Source organism: Mesoplodon mirus (assembly GCF_964341445.2).
Source record: "Mesoplodon mirus genome assembly, chromosome: 11".
NCBI lineage: Eukaryota > Metazoa > Chordata > Mammalia > Artiodactyla > Ziphiidae > Mesoplodon > Mesoplodon mirus.
In genome coordinates, this window is record NC_138987.1 from 63,588,960 (window position 1) to 63,609,434 (window position 20,475).

At 33.5% G+C, this 20,475-nt stretch overlaps 1 protein-coding gene across 8 annotated transcripts in view; it reads left to right on the forward strand.

The window, feature by feature from the left end:
- The window catches only part of SLC16A7 (solute carrier family 16 member 7), a 175,820-nt gene extending 161,500 nt beyond the window's left edge, over nt 1-14,320 (forward strand). For all 8 annotated transcript variants that reach the window (XM_082635771.1, XM_082635775.1, XM_082635777.1 and 5 more), the window contains 3 exons: nt 2,130-2,273; nt 6,069-6,887; nt 12,771-14,320. In XM_082635771.1, coding sequence (XP_082491897.1) covers nt 2,130-2,273; nt 6,069-6,887; nt 12,771-13,057 — 1,250 coding nt within the window. In that variant the 3' untranslated portion in view covers nt 13,058-14,320. The remainder of the gene's footprint in view (nt 1-2,129; nt 2,274-6,068; nt 6,888-12,770) is intronic.
- The last annotated feature ends 6,155 nt before the right edge of the window (nt 14,321-20,475 follow it).

The following is a 20,475-nucleotide window of genomic DNA, read 5'->3' on the forward strand; positions in this document are numbered from 1 at the left end:
CTTGGAGTCTGTCAACTGGCTTTATACCAGGAGCTCGATACTGCATTGAACTGATCTGAGTTGAATTGAATTGAACTGAATTGGTTAAATGATTTTAAGGCAAGGAATCGACACCTAAATTCAGTAATTAATCAAGCTAATCAATTGATTCTGACTCTCCCCCTCTCAGAAAGGCTATTTGAATTTAACTTCATGCTTTTAATTAAAATGTTCATTTCCTAAACCAATGTATATGTTATAATAAATAACTATTTTATATATAATAATATATGCTATGTATATATATAATTTCTTCAGATGAGTTTTACCATATTAGGGACAGAATTCTATTCTTTTCACATCACCTTGTACAATTTTCATTGATTTTTTTCCTCTAACCCTGCTGTTCTTATAGAGCTGTCTTATATATGGCCCTTTTTAGGTTTATTTTGTTTGGTATTAAATGCAAAATGTGGTATTTTGTTTTTGAGTTCTTTTTCTAAAATTATGTGTTATTATCAATATCCTTTCAAAAGATATTGTGGAGTAATATTAAAGACTATTTGGCCACGAGTATTTATATTTATAGGTAAAGAATAAAAATATTAAGTATAGTTGTGTGAAAGAATAAGGTTGTATTGACAATTGAATCTCAATGTGTTTTAAATACGATCCATGTAGAAGCTCTCAAATGTAATGCAAATTTTTAAGTTTTAGTATTAACTAAAAATTATTTAATTTTTTCTAGGCTAAAAATTGGACTTAGGATTCTGACCTAATGTAATTTTTTTTCCTCAAAGCAGTGCCCCTAGTTTCAGATGAAATATAATTTTAAGTTAAGAAGGAAATGTCAAAGCAAACAATTTACACTCGTACAGGTCTTAGAAAGTGGTATGGACTTTTCAATGAATCTAAGATAGCCTCAATTGTTAAGTTGCACCACTATTTTATGAAGTAACACTAAAGAAAAAAATGCTGCATGTTAAAATAAGACACACCAACTCTTTCTTAATATTTAGATTTTTATTTTATAATTACCAAAAGAGCTTTTTTAGACATAGATTACTTTAATCATTTTAATCACTCCTGAATATTTATATGCACACACACACATACACATATATCAGAAAATGTATGTTACATACATTGCATAAGGCATTCCTAAAACTTCATCCTATTTAGTATCTAGCTCTTCTAAATTACTTTTTGAGTCAGAGTGCTCAATGTTCATGTTTCCCACATTAAGATTTTTCCCTTTGCTGGTGAGGCAGCCTGTCTTAATAGAGAGAGCCACCATTTTCTCTGGCAGTTCTATCTAAACTGCTGCACCCATTCTGTAAATTTTGATGGTGGTACTTTCTTGACCTTACCAGAATGTATCAACAGAAGCTTTTTCAAACAACAATCAGGATTCATATTCATATTCCTTTTTCAAATGGTCCTTAAATGGTCTGATTGAAATGCGAGGAATTTCCATTATCTAACCAAGCCACAGAAATAACAACCAAATTCAAGCATACCTAAGCCATGTTAGCAACATACTACCTATGACTGCCCCCTGATGGACAGGAATTGTTAAGAGACAATCAGTGTAAGACATCCTCATTTCTAATATAATGAGGTATGTAAACAGTTGGTGACTTAGAATAAAAAAAATATAGTATTAAAGAAAAGTCACAGTGGAGTATAATAAAAAAAAATTTCAGCTGCAATTAAGGACATATATGTGTGTGTACAAACATACATTATTCCAGAAAATAAAATTCTGACAGGTCATTTATATAATACCTAGATTTTTGTTAGATAAATTTACCTGCATTTATTAGGATATTTAGGCAGTTTAGCTATGTCCTGTTGAAAAACTTTTCCATCAAAAGCTGAATAATTATGGTCCTAACAAACTCTATGTTAAACAATTCTAATTTATTATTTTATGTGCTCGTATATATATGGGTAAAGATAACCAGTCAAATTGATTGGGAAGTATTAAAAAGTTTTCATGATATTCCATGTGAACTAATATTTTTCTTTAATCATTAAAATGTGCTTTCTCAAATTTCAAAATTAACAAATGTTACAAATAATAAATAAATAAATAAATAAATAATAACCCAGCAACTGAATATTTCTTAATGTCCTCTCTACCTCAGGTCCCATAAGTAGTGTTTTGGTGAATAAATACGGTAGCCGGCCAGTGGTGATGGTAGGAGGTTTGTTATGCTGTTTGGGAATGGTCACAGCCTCTTTTAGTACCAGCGTAGTAGAGCTTTACATCACCATGGGATTCATTTGTGGTAAGTCAAGTTTTGTTTTCATCTTATTTTCTTCTTAACAGTCCCTGTTGTTTACAAAGCTCTGTCAGAAGCATGAGCAATAGAACATTCTTATTGTTTTCTTTGAATTTCTTTTTTATATCAGATGCTATCTTAAACTATTGTCATCTAGTACATCAAAATACTGGCTATAAGCTGGCCAATCAAATTTCAAGCAATGGAAACAGCAAGTTATCAGACATGTTATGTGTTATGATATAAATGTCAAAAAGAAAACCTCTTTGGTTTGTTTTTACTGTTTCAACATTTAATATTCAGCCAGTGAAGATGGTATTGTGGACACAGACTTTCTGGCATATAAATAGCTTCATTAAAAAAAATATTTTCATTACTTATTACTATTAGTGTCTGACTTATCACTCATACCAGGTTAAAAATGGTGCCAGAAAGATATTTCCTGGATTCACTGATTAGCTTTAACAATAGAATTGTTGTTCCCTGTATTCTGATTAGTGGTAGAGCTCTGCATGGATATCCCTTCTTTTTCTTACTAAAGGATTCTGTTTAAAAGCTCTGAAAGGCACATTTGCCACTAAAGACAAATATTTTAAAATGACATCTTGTCACTTGATTATAGTTGTTTCTCATGCATGTCTGTAGACTCTAGCTGACCTGAATATGTACATTTGGAAAATACTATCTTTATTAGCCTCAGCAATAAATTGCATTAAGCAAATCTACACTCAGAATTTTAAGAAAAATTAGACTTTAACATATAAAGAAATTGAATCATTTCCTTTTGCCCACAGATTAAAAAGGTAAATGTATTTCTCTTTTTATGACTTTAGATCAGTCTAACCTTGCATTAATGTATTATTTGATTAAAAAATTAGATGTAAGGCTTCCCTGGTGGCGCAGTGGTTGAGAGTCCGCCTGCCGATGCAGGGAACATGGGTTCGTGCCCCGGTCCGGGAAGATCCCACATGCCGTGGAGCGGCTAGGCCTGTGAGCCATGGCCACTGAGCCTGAGCGTCCGGAGCCTGTGCTCCGCAACATGAGAGGCCACAACAGTGAGAGGCCTGCCTACCGCAAAAAAAAAAAAAAAAAAAAAAAAAAAAAATTAGATGTATTAAAGCCTACAGTAATAGTGATGTTAAAATCTTTCTCTTTACAACCTATGGACAACTCTCTTCTTTTTTGATATGGTAAAACACCTTTGACATTTTAAAAAATATTTATTTATTTATTTGGCTGTGTCGGATCTTAGTTGCGGTATGCAGGATCTTCCATTGTGGTGCACGGGCTCTTCATTACGGCATGTGGGCTTCTCTCTAGGTGTGTCATGCGGGCTCTAGAGCACATGGGCTCAGTAGTTGCGGCATGTAGGCTCTCTAGTTGTGGCGCTCAGGCTCCAAAGCATGTGGGCTCAGTAGTTGTGGCCTGCGGGCTTAGTTGCCCTGTGGCATGTGGGACCTTAGTTCCCCGACCAGGGATTGAACCCGCATCCCCTGCATTGCAAGGCAGATTCTTAACCACTGGATCACCAGGGAAGTCCCTCCTTTGACATTTTAAATGAGAATCTTCTTATATCTAAGAATTGTCATGGTAGAGTGAATGCCCTTTCCTTTGTGCAGAAATACTACATACAGGTGACCTTGAACAACATGGGTTTGAACTGCAAGGGTCCACTGTACTACACGATCCATGGATCCATGGTTGGTTGAATCCTGAGAAGAGCTGGCTATAAATGATACATAGATTTTTAGCTATGCAGAGAGTGGGCCCTCCTAAACCCCACATTGTTCAAGGGTCAGCCATATGTCATTTGGCCATAGATTTCAGACTGGGCCCACAAGTAGATGTATTAGGGAAAAGATGGTTTTGATGTTACTGTGTCACAAATATCAATAGCGTTTTATGTTATTCTAACTTCAGTTCCCTTCCTTTGGGTTTTAAAGGCTTTGGTGCTTCTAGTCAACCATTAAATATACCTATAAGGGATTTATCTTAAGTCATTATCAGCCAAAACTTCTTGGTGTCTGAAATCAGACAGATCTAGCTTTTAAACGTGACTCAGCACACATGAGCCGTGTGATCATGGATAAATAAACCCCCTTATGCCTCAGTCTCTCTGTCTTTCAAATGGGAAAATAATACCTCGTTCCTTTGGGAGTTGTTGTCATGATTAATGTAAAAAATGAATATATGGTACTTTACAGAGAGTACCCAGCATTTTGTCACTTTTAAATAAATATTAGCACATAATAATAATCACAACATCTTAAAGTTCTAGACCTTACTTGACTTTAGCAAAACCCTTTTTTGTTATTGACGGAACTGGAACTCAAGAAGACTAAGTATTTATGCAGTAGTACACATAGGTAAGTAGTTGAGGCAGATTTAGATCTTTTGATTTCAAATCTCATGTTCCTTTTACCATGCCAAACAGGAAATAGATGACCACAATCTCCTAAGGGAACTTGCATTAATATCTGAAAGCAAAATTCCAGGTGACAATATGGGGGCACAGGGAGGGAGGATGGCTTAAGGTAAAGAAATTTAAACTTGGAAACACAATTCCTGGGTTTTAATTTGGGTTCTTCCACTTACAAGCTGCTGACCATAGTTTTATTATTTAAATGTTGGATCTAATTACACACATTCTGCATATCTCACAAGTATAGCTGAGGTAGAATCAGAGAGCATACTGCCCTGTCACTCTCCAAAGCATGTTCTTGATTCCTTCTTGTCAGTTTTTAGAAACCCTATTACAAATATTTAATACAACTATTTGTATTAATTTGTATTAGAGGTTTGCAGTAAGTATTTGTACTCAGAACTCAGTGTCCCAGAAACTTAATACTTAACCAATTTGCAATACTGTCTCAATTTACATAGACTGGTAAATGCAGAAGAATTCCTACTTCTACAGATCCTAAAATAATGCAGAATAATGCCCAGGCTAAAGGGGAAAGAGAGGTATCAACAGTTTGTATAAATCAATTGAATTTACTTTTTAAACAAACATTTGTTTCTGTTGCCAGATAGTACCTTGGCGAGCTATAAGAAGTAATTCATTTCTCAAAGATGATACTCAACACTGTCCTGGTGTCCCTAGAAACAGTAGAAATGTTTGACTCATATAAACAATCAGCTTTAATCCCTGAAATGAGAATATGTTTCTAGCAAAACAAAAGTTACTTATTTTTTAGTTAATATGCACGTACCTCTGTAGTCATGAAATGTGGAATGTGAGGGATGAAGAGCATGAAATCGATGGCATGAATTGATTACTCTTTTTTATTATTTGCATAGCTTTGAAAGAAATATCTCTGGGAGACCTAAGATTATTTATAAATGACAACTTTTTTAGTCTTTTCACTCTATTCCACTCTGAAAGAAAGTATTCACATTTTAAATGCACTCTTGCCCACAAGGAAGATATTTATTCTCTATGTGTGTATATAAATATAGAGGGGTTAATTTGTTTGTGGAATTAAGTGATTGTAACTAAGAACGAATGAATTCTGTCCCAGTTTCAACCTATTCTATGATTATTGCAACAGAAGTAGAAGTTCTTGGTTTTATTTTTGTGTTTTAAAAAGAAAGGAATATGAACCTGTCATGCCTCTCAGGTGTCCAGTTATGAGAACCTTCTTGTTTACGTGCCATCCTATTGATAATAATTATTAAAAATTACTACGTGCTGTTGCATTTTTAGTTCTGCCATTTTCACTTGAATGTACATTTTGAGGAGTAATTTATTTTGTGAATGGCATAATGTGTTTGTGTTTTTCTTCATTTTTTTTTTTTTAGGTTTAGGTCTAGCCTTCAACCTGCAACCCGCCTTAACAATCCTTGGCAAGTACTTCTATAAGAAACGGCCTATGGCGAGTGGCCTCGCAATGGCAGGAAGTCCTGTTTTCCTAAGTACGCTGGCTCCTTTCAATCAGTACCTCTTTAATACTTATGGCTGGAAAGGAAGCTTCTTGATTTTGGGAGGTTTATTGTTGAACTCCTGTGTGGCTGGGTCCCTTATGAGACCTGTTGGACCAAAACTAACTACTACGAAGTCTCAAAATAAGGTTGGTGTAAGAGAGACTGATTCAGGCATGAAGAAAAGACATAAGAAGAAATCAATATGGGCAAAAATTGATAAGTATTTAGATTTCTCCCTTTTTAAGCATAGGGGATTTCTGATATACTTATCTGGAAATGTCATTATGTTTCTGGGGTTCTTTGCCCCCATTATATTCTTGGCTCCATATGCTAAAGACAAAGGAATTGATGAATATTCTGCAGCTTTCTTGCTGTCTGTTATGGCTTTTGTTGATATGTTTGCCAGACCTACTGTAGGATTCATTGCAAACTCCAAATTAATCCGACCCCGAATCCAGTACTTCTTCAGTTTTGCAATTTTGTTCAATGGAGTGTGTCATCTCTTATGCCCGTTGGCTGAGGATTACCCAAGCCTGGTGGTGTATGCTGTATTTTTTGGCCTTGGATTTGGGAGTGTTAGCAGTATCCTCTTTGAAAGTCTCATGGACCTTGTTGGTGCTCAAAGATTTTCCAGTGCTGTGGGTCTCGTCACAGTTGTGGAGTGTTGCCCAGTCCTTCTTGGTCCTCCTCTTGCTGGTAAGAATATTTCTTATCACGGAAAGCAAAAAGCATAAAATTAATATCCATTAGCCAAGACTTTCTTTGTAGTGTAAAATGTGGTTTGTAATAATAGATACTAATTGCCTAAAAGACTGTGGTGTGTTAAGTTTAGCCTTTACTATGTGTTTTAAATTTTCCTAATTAGTCTATTTTAGACAAAAATTTCATTCAGAGCCTGGAGTTATGAACTTAAGAATTTAAATTAGACTGATAATTAGCATAATTTTTAGGTTTTTACCTATGTCAACTTGTTTTGTGTTTTTAAAAAAGTATCATAAAAATAAAATTCCTTTTTATTTTATCATTGATAAACAGATTTCTCTTCTTTTTTATTAAAATGAGTCAAAAATTTGAAGTAATGCTCTCAAAAGGTCAAAAGTCAAGATCTGTTTTCCTATTGGTTATATTAATATGGAATTTGTTACATGCTTAAGGAAGGAATACTTTTATAATATCACTAATTGGAATATATGAATAGGAATGCAAGAATGAAGGGAAGTCCATTCAAAGTCATTTTCTTGATCAGATACTTATATTCCATATTTATAGCAATTACCTTTAGATTTTAAGATCTAAAATACTGTCAGTGATGCCTATAAAAAATCTCTATGCTAAATTATCTAGTAAGGATCCTGAGTAAAGACATATGTATAAGTTCATTTTTGAAGTTAAGACTTTGTTTAGTCTTAGATTTCAATGTTATAACTATTAAATACTTTTTGTTGTCCAGTCTTTTTCAGTAATCACTGTATAGCATTGCTTTAGTTAATGCTAAATGTAGGTATTTACTTAGACCTCTTGGCCTGCCCCATAATGGTCAATAATTGCTGGGCTAAACATAAATTTTTTGTGTGTATTTAAAATCAGTGTTTAAAGTCCTCCTATATGACATCAAGGAATCATTTTGAAAGTGGGAAAATTCATGCTTAAATTGTTAATCTTAAGGCACCATTGACATTTACCTTTTGCTTTTCAATTTGGTCAGGAATTAGTGGTATAGTTGTTGACTTTTTCTGTCCACCAAGACTGTCCTCTGGTATGTAGTACAGATGCTTTGGGTGGTATATCTCTCATTATAGATATTCCAGGGCACCAAAACAGTTTTCGAAGTGAATGAAGCCAGTAGGTCTTATTCATTTTGGCCAATATATGCCTATCTTTTCATACAGAATTAGTTTTACCAAATGGGTTTTAGAAGCCTATTCATTACCAATAAAATTCTTAGTATCAACAGAGAAAAATTTATTTCACCAGCCATGGTGGGATGAAAAAAAATCAAGTCAGGTCAATAGGCATAGTGGATGAGTGCTATGGAAATGAATGAATCTGATTTGGCCATTTCTACCTGGGCTGAGACCTATTTTAATAATATTTACATCAATTTCAGTATCCTTGAGGGCTTATTTTGTTAATATTGCCAAACTATTGCACCAGTGGGATCAGTGGCAGTAATTGATTTGGGGCTTATTGTTGAAGCTCTCAGGCTATAGCCATAACAGAGTAGCCATTTTTTTTTATCCTGTTTCTGCTTTCTGTTATCCCTGATACTCCTTGACTTTTAGACTGGCTTTTCCTCTATAGCATTCAGTCACTACTAGCATGGCATCTGGCATATAGTAGGCACTCAATAAATACTTTCGAATGAATGCGTGTTGTTGCAGTTACTTCTTATACAGTTGCTGATGCTGCTACTAGTCTTGTTAGTACAACAGAAAAAGGCAGGGAGAGCATGATTTTTATTTTTATTTTTTTCAACTCGAACTTCCACTGCTACATTCAAAAAGAACTGAAACTTTAGTTCTGGAAATCATATCGGCTTTCTTGATGATGCTAAAAATTCCCAAAACATTTAGAAAGTATGTTGATTTGGCAATACAAAGTGATGATATAATTCTAATGGGGCAAAAGACCTAATGTTTTTGTATTTAGATATGTAATAATCATTGTATGAATAGGAATATTTGACTAAAGTTAGAATGGAAAATTAAATTACACAATTTTTGTTGTTTTTTATGTATATATCATACTTACTCAAATTAACTCAAATAAGTTCATTCTAACATTTACCTAATTAAAGCAGAGAACTTTGTTGAAGTAAATAATTTCACAAGTAGCTAAATTTAATACCAAGCCGCTAACTAGATTCTAGTCAGAGTGATGGAAATACTTCTCTTTTTTTTCTTTTTAATTTAATTTATTTTTTTTATACAGCAGGTTCTTATTAGTCATCCATTTTATACACATCAGTGTATATATGTCAATCCCAATCGCCCAATTCATCACACCACCATCCCCACCCCACTGTGGCTTTCTCCACTTGGTGTCCCTACGTTTGTTCTCTACATCTGTGTCTCAACTTCTGCCCTGCAAACCGATTCATCTGTACCATTTTTCTAGGATCCACATACATGCATTAATATACGATATTTGTTTCTCTCTATCTGACTTACTTCACTCTGTATGACAGTCTATACATCCATCCACATCTCAACAAATGACCCAATTTCATTCCTTTTTATGGCTGAGTAATATTCCATTGTATATATGTACCACATATTCTTTATCCATTCGTCTGTCGATGGGCATTTAGGTTGCTTCCATGACCTGGCTATTGTAAATAGTGCTGCAGTGAACATTGGGGTGCATGTGTCTTTTTGAATTATGGTTTTCTCTGGCTATATGCCCAGTAGTGGGATTGCTGGATCCTATGGTAATTCTATTTTTAGCATTTTAAGGAACCTCCATACTGTTCTCCATAGTGGCTGTATCAATTTACAGTCCCATAAACAGTGCAAGAGGGTTCCCTTTTCTCCACACCCTCTCCAGCATTTGTTGTTTGTAGATTTTCTGATGATGCCATTCTAACTGGTGTGAGGTGATACCTCATTGTAGTTTTGATTTGCATTTCTCTAATATTTAGTGATGCTGAGCAGCTTTTCATGTGCTTCTTGGCCATCTGTATGTCTTCTTTGGAGAAATGTCTATTTAGGTGTTCCACCCATTTTTGGATTGCATTGTTTGTTTGTTTTAATATTGAGCTGAATGAGCTGTTTATATATTTTGGAGATTCATCCTTCATCCATTGATTCGTTTGCGAATATTTTCTCCCATTCTGAGGGATGTCTTTTCATCTCGTTTATGGTTTCCTTTGCTGTGCAAAAGCTTTGAAGTTTCATTAGGTCCCATTTGTTTATTTTTGTTTTTATTTCCATTACTCTAGGAGGTGGATCAAAAAAGATCTTGCTGTGATTTATGTCAAAGGGTGTTCTTCCTATGTTTTCCTCTAAGAGTTTTATAGTGTCCGGTCTTACATTTAGGTCTCTAATCCCTTTTGAGTTTATGTTTGTGTATGGTGTTAGGAAGTGTTCTAATTTCATTCTTTTAAATTTAGCTGTCCAGTTTTCCCAGCACCACTTATTGAAGAGACTGTCTTTTCTCCATTGTATATCCTTGCCTCCTTTGTCATAGATTAGTTGACCATAGGTGCATGGTTTATCTCTGGGTTTTCTATCTTGTTCCATTGATCTATGTTTCTGTTTTTGTGCCAGTACCATGTTGTCTTGATTACTGTAGCTTTGTACTATAGTCTGAAGTCAGGGAGTCTGATTCCTCCAGCTCCATTTTTTTCCCTCAAGACTGCTTTGGCTATTCGGGGTATTTTGTGTCTCCATACAAATTTTAAGATTTTTTGTTCTACTTCCCTAAAACATGCCATTGGTAATTTGATAAGGATTGCATTGAATCTGTAGATTGCTTTGGGTAGTACAGTCATTTTCACAATATTGATTTTTCCAATCCAAGAACATGGTATATCTCTCCATCTGTTGGTGTCATCTTTAATTTCTTTCATCAGTGTCTTATAGTTTTCTGCATACAGGTCTTTTGTCTCCCTAGGTACTTTTATTCCTAGGTATTTTATTCATTTTGTTGCAGTGGTAAATGGGAGTGTTTCCTTAATTTCTCTTTCAGATTTTTCATCATTAGTGTATAGGAATGCAAGAGATTTCTGTGCATTAATTTTGTATCCTGCAACTTTACCAAATTCATTGATTAGCTCTAGTAGTTTTCTGGTGGCATCTTTAGGATTATCTATGTATAGTATCATGTCATCTGCAAACAGTGACAGTTTTACTTCTTCTTTTCCAATTTGTTTTCCTTTTGTTTCTTTTTTTTTCTCTGATTGCCGTGGCTAGGACTTCCAAAACTATGTTGAATAGTAGTGGTGAGAGTGGACATCCTTGTCTTGTTCCTGATCTTAGAGGTAATGCTTTCAGATTTTTACCATTGAGAATGATGTTTGCTGTGGGTTGGTCATATATGGCCTTTATAATGTTGAGGTAGGTTCCCTGTATGCCCACTTTCTGGAGAGTTTTTATCATAAATGGGTGTTGAATTTTGTCAAAAGCTTTTTCTGCATCTCTTGAGATGATCATATGGTTTTTATTCTTCAATTTGTTAATATGGTGTATCACATTGATTGTTTTGCGTATATTGAAGAATCCTTGCATCCCTAGGATAAATTCCACTTGATCATGGTGTATGATCCTTTTAATGTGTTGTTGGATTCTGTTTAATAGTATTTTGTTGAGGATTTTTGCATCTATATTCATCAGTGATATTGGTCTGTAATTTTCTTTTTTTGTAGTATCCTTTGTCTGGTTTTAGTATCAGGGTGATGGTGGCCTCATAGTATGAGTTTGGGAGTGTTCCTTCCTCTGCAATTTTTTGGAAGAGTTTGAGAGGGATGGGTGTTAGCTCTTCGCTAAATGTTTGATAGAATTCACCTGGGAAGCCAGAATGATGGAAATTCTGACTAAACAAGTAGGTCTATTTCAGAATCACCTGGAATATGCATATGATAAATAATATGAATTTGTGTATACTAAATTTTGCCAGGAATAATTATTGTTAAGAATTAGATGCCTGCATAAGCAAGAGGCAAAACTAAGTATAAACAGTATAAACTGAAGCATGTTTAAAAGTCAGTAAGCTTTGCAATTATATGGCACCAGGCTAGTTTTTCAATGTTCTCAATAATCAAATGGAACAAAAACTTTCTTCCTGATTAGTTTGGCCTTAATAATTTAGATTCAGATAAAGTGAAAAACTGTGATTAGCCTAAAAAGTGACACAACACTTAACCAAGAGGTTTGGTGAAGCCATTTTAAAAAGTAGTTAAGAATACAAGATGCAGACAGACTGGTTAGAGCCCAGATTCTGCCACTCACTCACTGGCTACGTAACCATGGTCAGATTACTGCGTAGTGATCTTGTAAGGATTAAATGCAAAATTACAAATAAAGCATTTAGCCTAGTGCTAGGCATAGAGAAAGCATTTAGTAAATATTACCCCCACTAGGAACCTTATAAAAGCCTCTGAATTTGTCCTAAAGTATGTAATTTTTCCTCTTTATCAAAAAGATAGTAAATGTGGAAAGGTTGAAGCAATCTCAATATGTATGCTATAAATCTATTCATATACATGTTTACATTTGTAAATACGTATATGTATTTCTACACATGTAGGTTTAAAAATGTATCTCACACATTTATGTATCTATGAATATACACAAAAACACATATATACCTAGCTTGTCGTGGTTGTACACTTTTATTGAGGGTAGTAATTTTCAATAAATTTAATATACTGGTAATATAATGCAGAATGTGCCTGTAAATGCCTTTACTATGCATATGTGGAAGTCATAATCTAGAATATTTTTTTCTTTATTAAACTCTCATTTAGTATTAGCTTAAATAAGAAATAGGTATGCAGTGTGGAGAATAATTTGTTTGCAAATGTTAACATTTTATGGCTGATGTATTATGCTGTCTTAAAAGACATTCTTTGTCTCTTAGGTAAATTGGTGGATGAAACTGGACAATATAAATACATGTATGTGGCCTGTGGAGCTATTGTAGTCCTAGCCAGCTTGTGGCTGCTCATTGGCAATGCTATTAACTACAGACTGCTCGCAAAGGAAAAGAAGTTGAAAGAGACAACGAAGAAAATACATACATCTGAGTCCCAAGAATCTGAACCCTTGAAGACATCTAAAAGTCATGACGTTAGTGTCAAAAGTATCAAAAGTCAAAAGTCAAACGGATCAGGGGTTAATCCCTCAGAAAGAGAAACTAATATTTAACAAGAATCACACTTCTGATTTCAGTGTTTATGACTTTCTTAGGAGTATTTTTTTTAACATATTAGAACGTTTTTAGTTGAAATGAGTCATAATTAAGTATGGAAAAGACATTTTCCTTAATGGCAAATTTTTAAAAAGTTTGTTCTTTAAAATTTATTTGGGCAGTTAAAATTTGAGATTATGCATATAAAGAATTCATGCAATGGGCTTATTTCCATACATGACTCTGGTTGCGGTGGTTAAAATGATTTTAAAGTCTTCCAGTGACTTCCATCTTGGTTATAGAGATCTGAATCCCAAACCACTGGTTTAAGTAGTTAGAAGGAGTATGTTCAATCCTGTAAGACTATCCTCTCCACATTTCATTTTTTATTTGATATTAAAGTGTGAAATGGAATTGAAGGAAATGAATTTTTCCCAAACATACACACACTGACTTTCACACACTTAAGAACAAGCACACAGGTCATCTGGAGAAAAAAGACAAGTTCAAAAAGAATATTATCACTGTATTTTTTTAAATCCATGGAGAAAAAAGAAATGTGTTATATCTGCATACTACTTTACAGTGTGGATTTTAAAGATAAGAACATGGGTGAAAATGAGGGTGGCCTTAATTTGAAAATACAACTAACTGCTGCAAAAAAAAAGCATATGCATATATGAAATAAATTTGAAAAACTCCATTTTAAACCATTATTTCTGAGCACTGTCCGATTTGATTCATGCATGCACATGATTTCTTTGAACAGGACCACCAGTACCTGGTGCTAGTGAATAGAACCCTCAAATAATTTTCAGAATTTACTAATATGTAAATAAAATTAAAAGCCTAAATGACTCCTAGCAATGAGCTGCCTATTGATTTTTAAAGGATTTTAGTTAGTAATGCAGAAAGTAATAACCAGGGACTTCTTTTAACCAAAATCAATCCAGACTCGCTGTTATAGTGAGACATCAAAGTGGAATCAACCGGGATCCTGGTTGACAGGCTTACATATAGGCAAAATTTTAATTTTTCCCAACATATAGTGGTGATCAGAGGGTTACTGTTATGAGTAATCCATCTGAGTAAAGCTAAGGGTGGGAGGTGCTTATAGTGAGCCCTCCAAGCTCTCTCATTTCCCTCTCCTCCATGACAAGCAAAAGCAAAAAACAGAAATCCAAATAGGCTTTTTACTCAGCCACTGAAAATATCTCATATTATAGGAAAGGTAGCACTTGAAAATTCCACCCTCTACCAATAAGCTTTCCTGCTTCCTGCGAGCAGGAAGACTTAAAAACGGCTTAAAACCAGGAGACTTAAAAACGGCTTCTAGAACTGGAGGTTGTGTATGATTTGATATATACTTGGGAAGTGTAGATTTAGTTTATAACTTGATAGAAAGAAGCCTGCAACATGCCAACCCAGGTTAATTTAGCAGTTTCTCATTTTCATAACTGTGAAAACATCTGGGACTGAATCACTCTTGAATACAGAGGCATATGATAGATCTGTGCATTCAGAACTATAAATACCATTTTGAGTAAGTACTTTTAAACAAGAAAGAATTTATACATTAGGTAAAAAGTTATAAATATTCACCTTTATAAATCTGAAGTTTAAATTAAGGTCATGATTAATAAAAAGAATTTAGTTCTTGATTATTGAAGTAATGTCATTCTTAAGATGTCAAAAGGAATTTGCTGTTCTTCTTACTATTATTATTGCAATAGAGGCAGGTGCTATTCTTATTTCCTTTAGGATTGCACTTGGATTCCAAGCTTTTGTGATAGTTAACACTAGGGATTTGATTTGTAAACTTTAGGCACTTTTTAAGCATGTGGCTCATGTTTAGCAAGCTATATAAAATTCCATATTTCAATTAACATTCACTTTTTTACATAAAGATATTTGTATTTTTAAAATATTAACTAAAACAATATGTGCCAATACCATAGGTAAATAAATCAGGGAAAATGTGACAATATATAGTTGTTCTTAAAGTCTTGAATGAGCTATTTTCATATTATTAGTGTTTGTATTCAACTGTGACTTGTCATAAAAAGTGTGACATCATAAATTGTTCAGTAGCTTTCCAGTCTTAAATGTTTCCAAAAAAGTGCCTTGAATTCTCTGAAAATACATATTTAAATTAATATAGATAATAGACCTCTGGGACAAGTAATGATCATGGGGTTTTAGGGCTAAGGCATAGTCCTTTTTATCACCTGCTGGTGGGTGCATTCCAGTGGCTTTCTCCATGGAAGGAGGTTTATTTACTTGCTGATGAGGTTCTTGTCAAGTCAAAACCAATTTGTATTTGTCCTATTGCTCTTTGATCATCTTCTTTAACTTTTCATTCCTAACACTGATTATATTAAATTGTTAAAAAAGAAAGGGAAGTGAAATTGCACATTCAAAGCACATGACATGATGTATACAGTCATGCCTGACAGTAGCACTGCACAAAGTTACAAATATGTATGCATCTTAATTCCTATATATAAATGTTGAAAGTTAAATCACAACACACTTGAAACAGTGATACAAACTCACACACAGTTTTCAGAATTGTTTCAGGGTAAAATAAATGTTTCAAGTTGTTTACTCTCCCAAATCCCTTGAACTTGTTAGAATATTTGTTGCTTGAACAGAATCTTTCAGAGATTGAGAAGAAAATATCAACCTAGAACATTTATTATTATAAAGTTGCCTAAATGAAGAAGAAAATATAGTTGGCTTTCTGCAACAATTAATGATTAGTCAGAAAGTATTTCTTCCCCAAGGGAATGACAGGTTTTAGATGATCAAGACACCGTGAAGCAAAGTCAGAAACCATTAAAATACCTTTCAGTCCATTTTTCTGTAATGGAATTGTGCAGAAGGAAGGTTATCATAAACCTGGGTACCAAAATAATTCATGATCACTGGCTAGTTTAAGTATTTTTCCATTTGTGATAACAAGACTCCTCGTATTTTTCACCATTTAACCTTAAATGTTCCTTCACTAATTTATGAATGCAATATGGGATATAGACATGTCTTGACACATGCCCATCCTCTTACTTGATCCTTTTTGGAGCCAACCAGCACACATTTAAGAGGCAGTTGGGTCAGGTTCTGGTGTCCTTCACATTGGAAGACAGGATGTTTTCTCAGTGTAAATGGACATGGCTCATAAATTTCACTTCTTTAGTACCAAGTTCTAACCACCTTATCTCATGGGTCTCCCCTGGACGCTAGGAAATAAGTAAAATAATTTAGTTTGATATATTTAAATGTACACTTTAAAAATCTAGGTATTTTTTACTCATCCGTCTCAGGCTGTACATGGCAGAAAAAAAGATAATAAGACGTATGCTGAAAATGTAAGTTTTTATATTGATGTTATAAAATGTAGAGATATACTTAATCAGTTAGTTGAAACTTATTTTCCATCCAAAAATACCTTTAAAAAAAACCCTCTTATATGTACAATGTTGCAGGCTTTTAATAAAATAATCATGATTGTTAGGCTCAAATTAATAGGGAAAAAGGATGTGAAGTGGGAAGGGAATGGATATTTATGTTTCCTGCATTTTGCCTATTTGATATTCAAATCGAATCATAGGTAGAGGCTATTGGCCTGATATAATAGATGAGTGAAACAAAACAAAAAACAGATATACAAAGAAGTTCACAAATTACCCAAAGTTAAAAGGTAGTATGTGACAGAACCAGAACAAAAACTCAGGTTTACTTAAAAGCAGAAAGAGCCCCTAGGGTGTTCACTGCCATGCCACCTCCCCCTAGAAGCTGTAGTACAATGGTAGATAAAATATAGATACAAAAAAATTAAACACTATCTGGTAAACCAATTAGATTCAACTGCAATCCGTATTATGATTTATTTAGTGTTTATTAGAGACTGCATTTGCTATAATCTGAATATATAATTTAAACTTGCCTGCTTTTCTGACCAATGCAAATTATCCCATATAATGGTAATGATTATATAATAGCTGTAATTGCTTCAATGTGACTTTTTTTCATAAAAATAATGAAATATTTATATGACTGAGGCATAATATATTTTCCCTGAGGTTGGGTTTAGAGGAAAAATGCTATTTTCTTTATGGATAAGTAATTCCCATATTAGCTGCTACTTATTATGACTCAAAAATAAAAAGTACTTACTATGAAACATTATGTTCAGAATTATAGTGATTCTCACTTATAGGATTATCCCAAGCTACCAAAAATTTGTAAAAATCTTATGAGATACAAAAGATTTGGTTCATCTACACAGTATATATTTATTTGCATCATTTAATGCAACTGCCACTACACTGTAACTAATTTTTCAAGTTTCCTGAACATCTGGATTGTTATTCTCCTTTCCGTCACTTTGTTCTACAGAGAGAACAAATGCCATTGCTTTTGTCTTCTTCTAGACTTTTGGCATCCTTAGAATATTGCTCTCTTTAGCTCTATTTCAGATGGTGCACTTCTAATGCCATACATCTTTCACAAAGTCACTCATGCTGCATCTGGTCCTATATATTGGGTTTGCAGCAGTGACCATGTTCCTGGAGTCATCAGTGTATACTTTTCGCTAAGACCACTCATCTTCACCAGTAAGGGAACTTATGTGACAAGACTTTTTGTTATTATGAATCTTCCTTATGCATGCTAAATAGATAATTGAATATAACTTTTAAGAATCTAGAAAAACCGATCTTGCTGTCCTTGACATGTATTATTCTGAATGTTTGTAACTCTCTTAAAGTGCCTGAAATTTTGAGAAACAAAGCTTACCATCACAGCATAGCATCATTATATGTCATCCTGTAGGCTCTTTCAATGCAATTACATCACAGATACATCATAACAACTAGATTCTTGCCATGACAATTAACAATACCAAAGAGCATCAAAATCATTGAGATAAAAATTGAAATTACAATCTTTACTCATCCTACTTATTTTTTAGGTTTTGATTTCTACATATTTATGTGCATGATCTCACATTTGAGAAATGCACTTAAAACCTGAAAAGCCCAATTATTAGTAATTAATTATAATGCTTGTATAATCAAAATCACAAACTATCTTTATTGATAGTTTTTAAAAAATGAATAATTTGCTGAGTTCACATTCTTTTTTGTAGTTCTGATTTTCTCTTCTTTGTTATCAAATTGTACACTTTAGGTTTTAATGCTTCACGAGGTCCTATGATCTGGTCTATCTTAGTCTTCTGCTTTGCCTTCACTTTATTTCACTTATGTTCAGTTCATGAAAGAATTATTATAGCAATTAGAATCATAACTTTAGGTCTCTAAGAGGAAAAGGAATATTGCAAAAAAGAATTTTTTACTTTAGTGGGACATATGAAAACTTTTAGACCAAATTATTTATCCCATCCCAACCCCATGCTATGTACCTTCCTCCCCTCATACTTATTTTTTTTAATTATTTTTCTTTCATCATTTTTCATAATATCTAGGCCAACTTCTTTAGCATTTTTTAAATCTAATTATGGACATTTTTAGTGCAGCATTTTTGTTTCTTTGGTGGGTTTAGTTATATCTCCACTACTTGCATAATCTCCATGTTTTGCAGTCTTCATATGTACTTGTTAATAAGCTGTGTAATATTCAGGAGTATTTCAGTAGGCTATGATTCTGTGACCACAAATTCATTACCATATTAGCAAATATTTTTCTTCATATGGTAAAAATATTTTTTTTGTTTCAAATTCAAATATGGCAAAATAAGCTAGAGAGCTCTGTATGAAAACATTGGTATTCAACATTCTATTAAGACATAAGTCAGTAAAAAGTTCTGTTCAGATGAACAAAAGAATGGGATTCTTATTGCGTATGAATTTCAGGGTGAAATTTTCAAACATATTCTAACTGTTTTATTCTGAGTTTTTAGTTGTTGTTTTACATTTATATGCATCTTAAAAAAAAGTTTTTAAGTTGGACTCAGTTTATATAACTTGTTCATTCGAGTACAAGTTTCTGATATATTATTTAATGGACTTTATTTTTCTGCCACATGCTTTCTATTTCTAACTAAAGCATGAATATTTCTGGATTTAGTGAGAAAGGACATGTAAACTAAAATATTTTCTAGGCATTAGATGTAATTGTGTTTTGATTTGTATTGCATTTTGGTTTTGATATATTAAAGTTAGGTTTGTTAGATATCTGCATTTTGACAGAATAAGACTAGAGCAGGTAAGGTCTTTGCCTAAACATATACATGTCCTCTGAGTAAATGCAGACTTGGAAATAGAACCAGGTCTTTTAACTTCTAACCCACTTTTTTTCTCCATTAGCCATCCTATTTGTAATAGTGAACTTTATAGGCTAAACACCTATTTCTTGGAAACACATATTCTAATCTTACTTGATAAATCCTTTATTTCCAAAATGAATACATTTCTCCTAATTGAATCATCCTTTGGAAAATGACGTTTATAAATGTAATTTGAAGAATATTTGCTGATTCCCACAGCAGATAATTCTAAGTGAATTGGACATAATAACTACTGGGATGAATGATTTTGCACAATATCTGTTGTTATAGCAATATGTAAGTCATTAAAATAATACAGTAACTTGTTTATAGAATCCATGTGTCCATATTCCATTAATTCCTTTTATTTTGCTTATGTTCATATTTGGTTTTAGAAGCATCATTCACTCACTTCTTTTCTAAAATTATAATGCCAGAGCACAGAGTGTGCAATACAAGTTTGCTAAATTATTAATTTGTGAGAAATTTTCACTATTGTGTAACCTTGAGGAGAAGGGAACACCCCAACCATATTTTTTGATCTAAGAATCTGAGGATGAGTTAATAAAATTAATAGAATAAAATCTATCTCAAAAGTTCTTGCTTTTTAAATGGTCATTTCACCTACTTAAACAATACTGAAATCTACAACAGGGGTCTGGCAACAGTAAGACTACCGTTTCTTTTATTTTAGAGATACCATCTACTTGCAGCCCCATCTTATCTAGATCTTATTTCTAGATTTTTCCCTTTTGCTTTCATTCAAAAACAAAACAAAACAAAACAAAACACTCCTAAATAAAATCCCTGGTGAAGGTAAAGAGTGGTTGCTAATAGGAATTCACTCTGTAAAAGTGTAAAAACAGGAATCTGTCCTCAGTATTTGTTTGCTTAGTTCATCAAGGATATTTACACTAAGAACATACTTTAATAAAAGTTTTGATAAACTGATGTGTCACAGTAAACTTTTTCATAAAAAGGGCCTTAAACACATTTACAGTCAGTGACATGTCTGGATGTGTTTGGTTAGATTCAGCTAAACTGACATCCAGATGCTAAATGTGCGTTGTCATTGTGATGGGGGGGAGTCTGTAGCTACAGTGAGTACATCAACTTAATAACATAAGATTATTTCTTCGTAATGATGGTA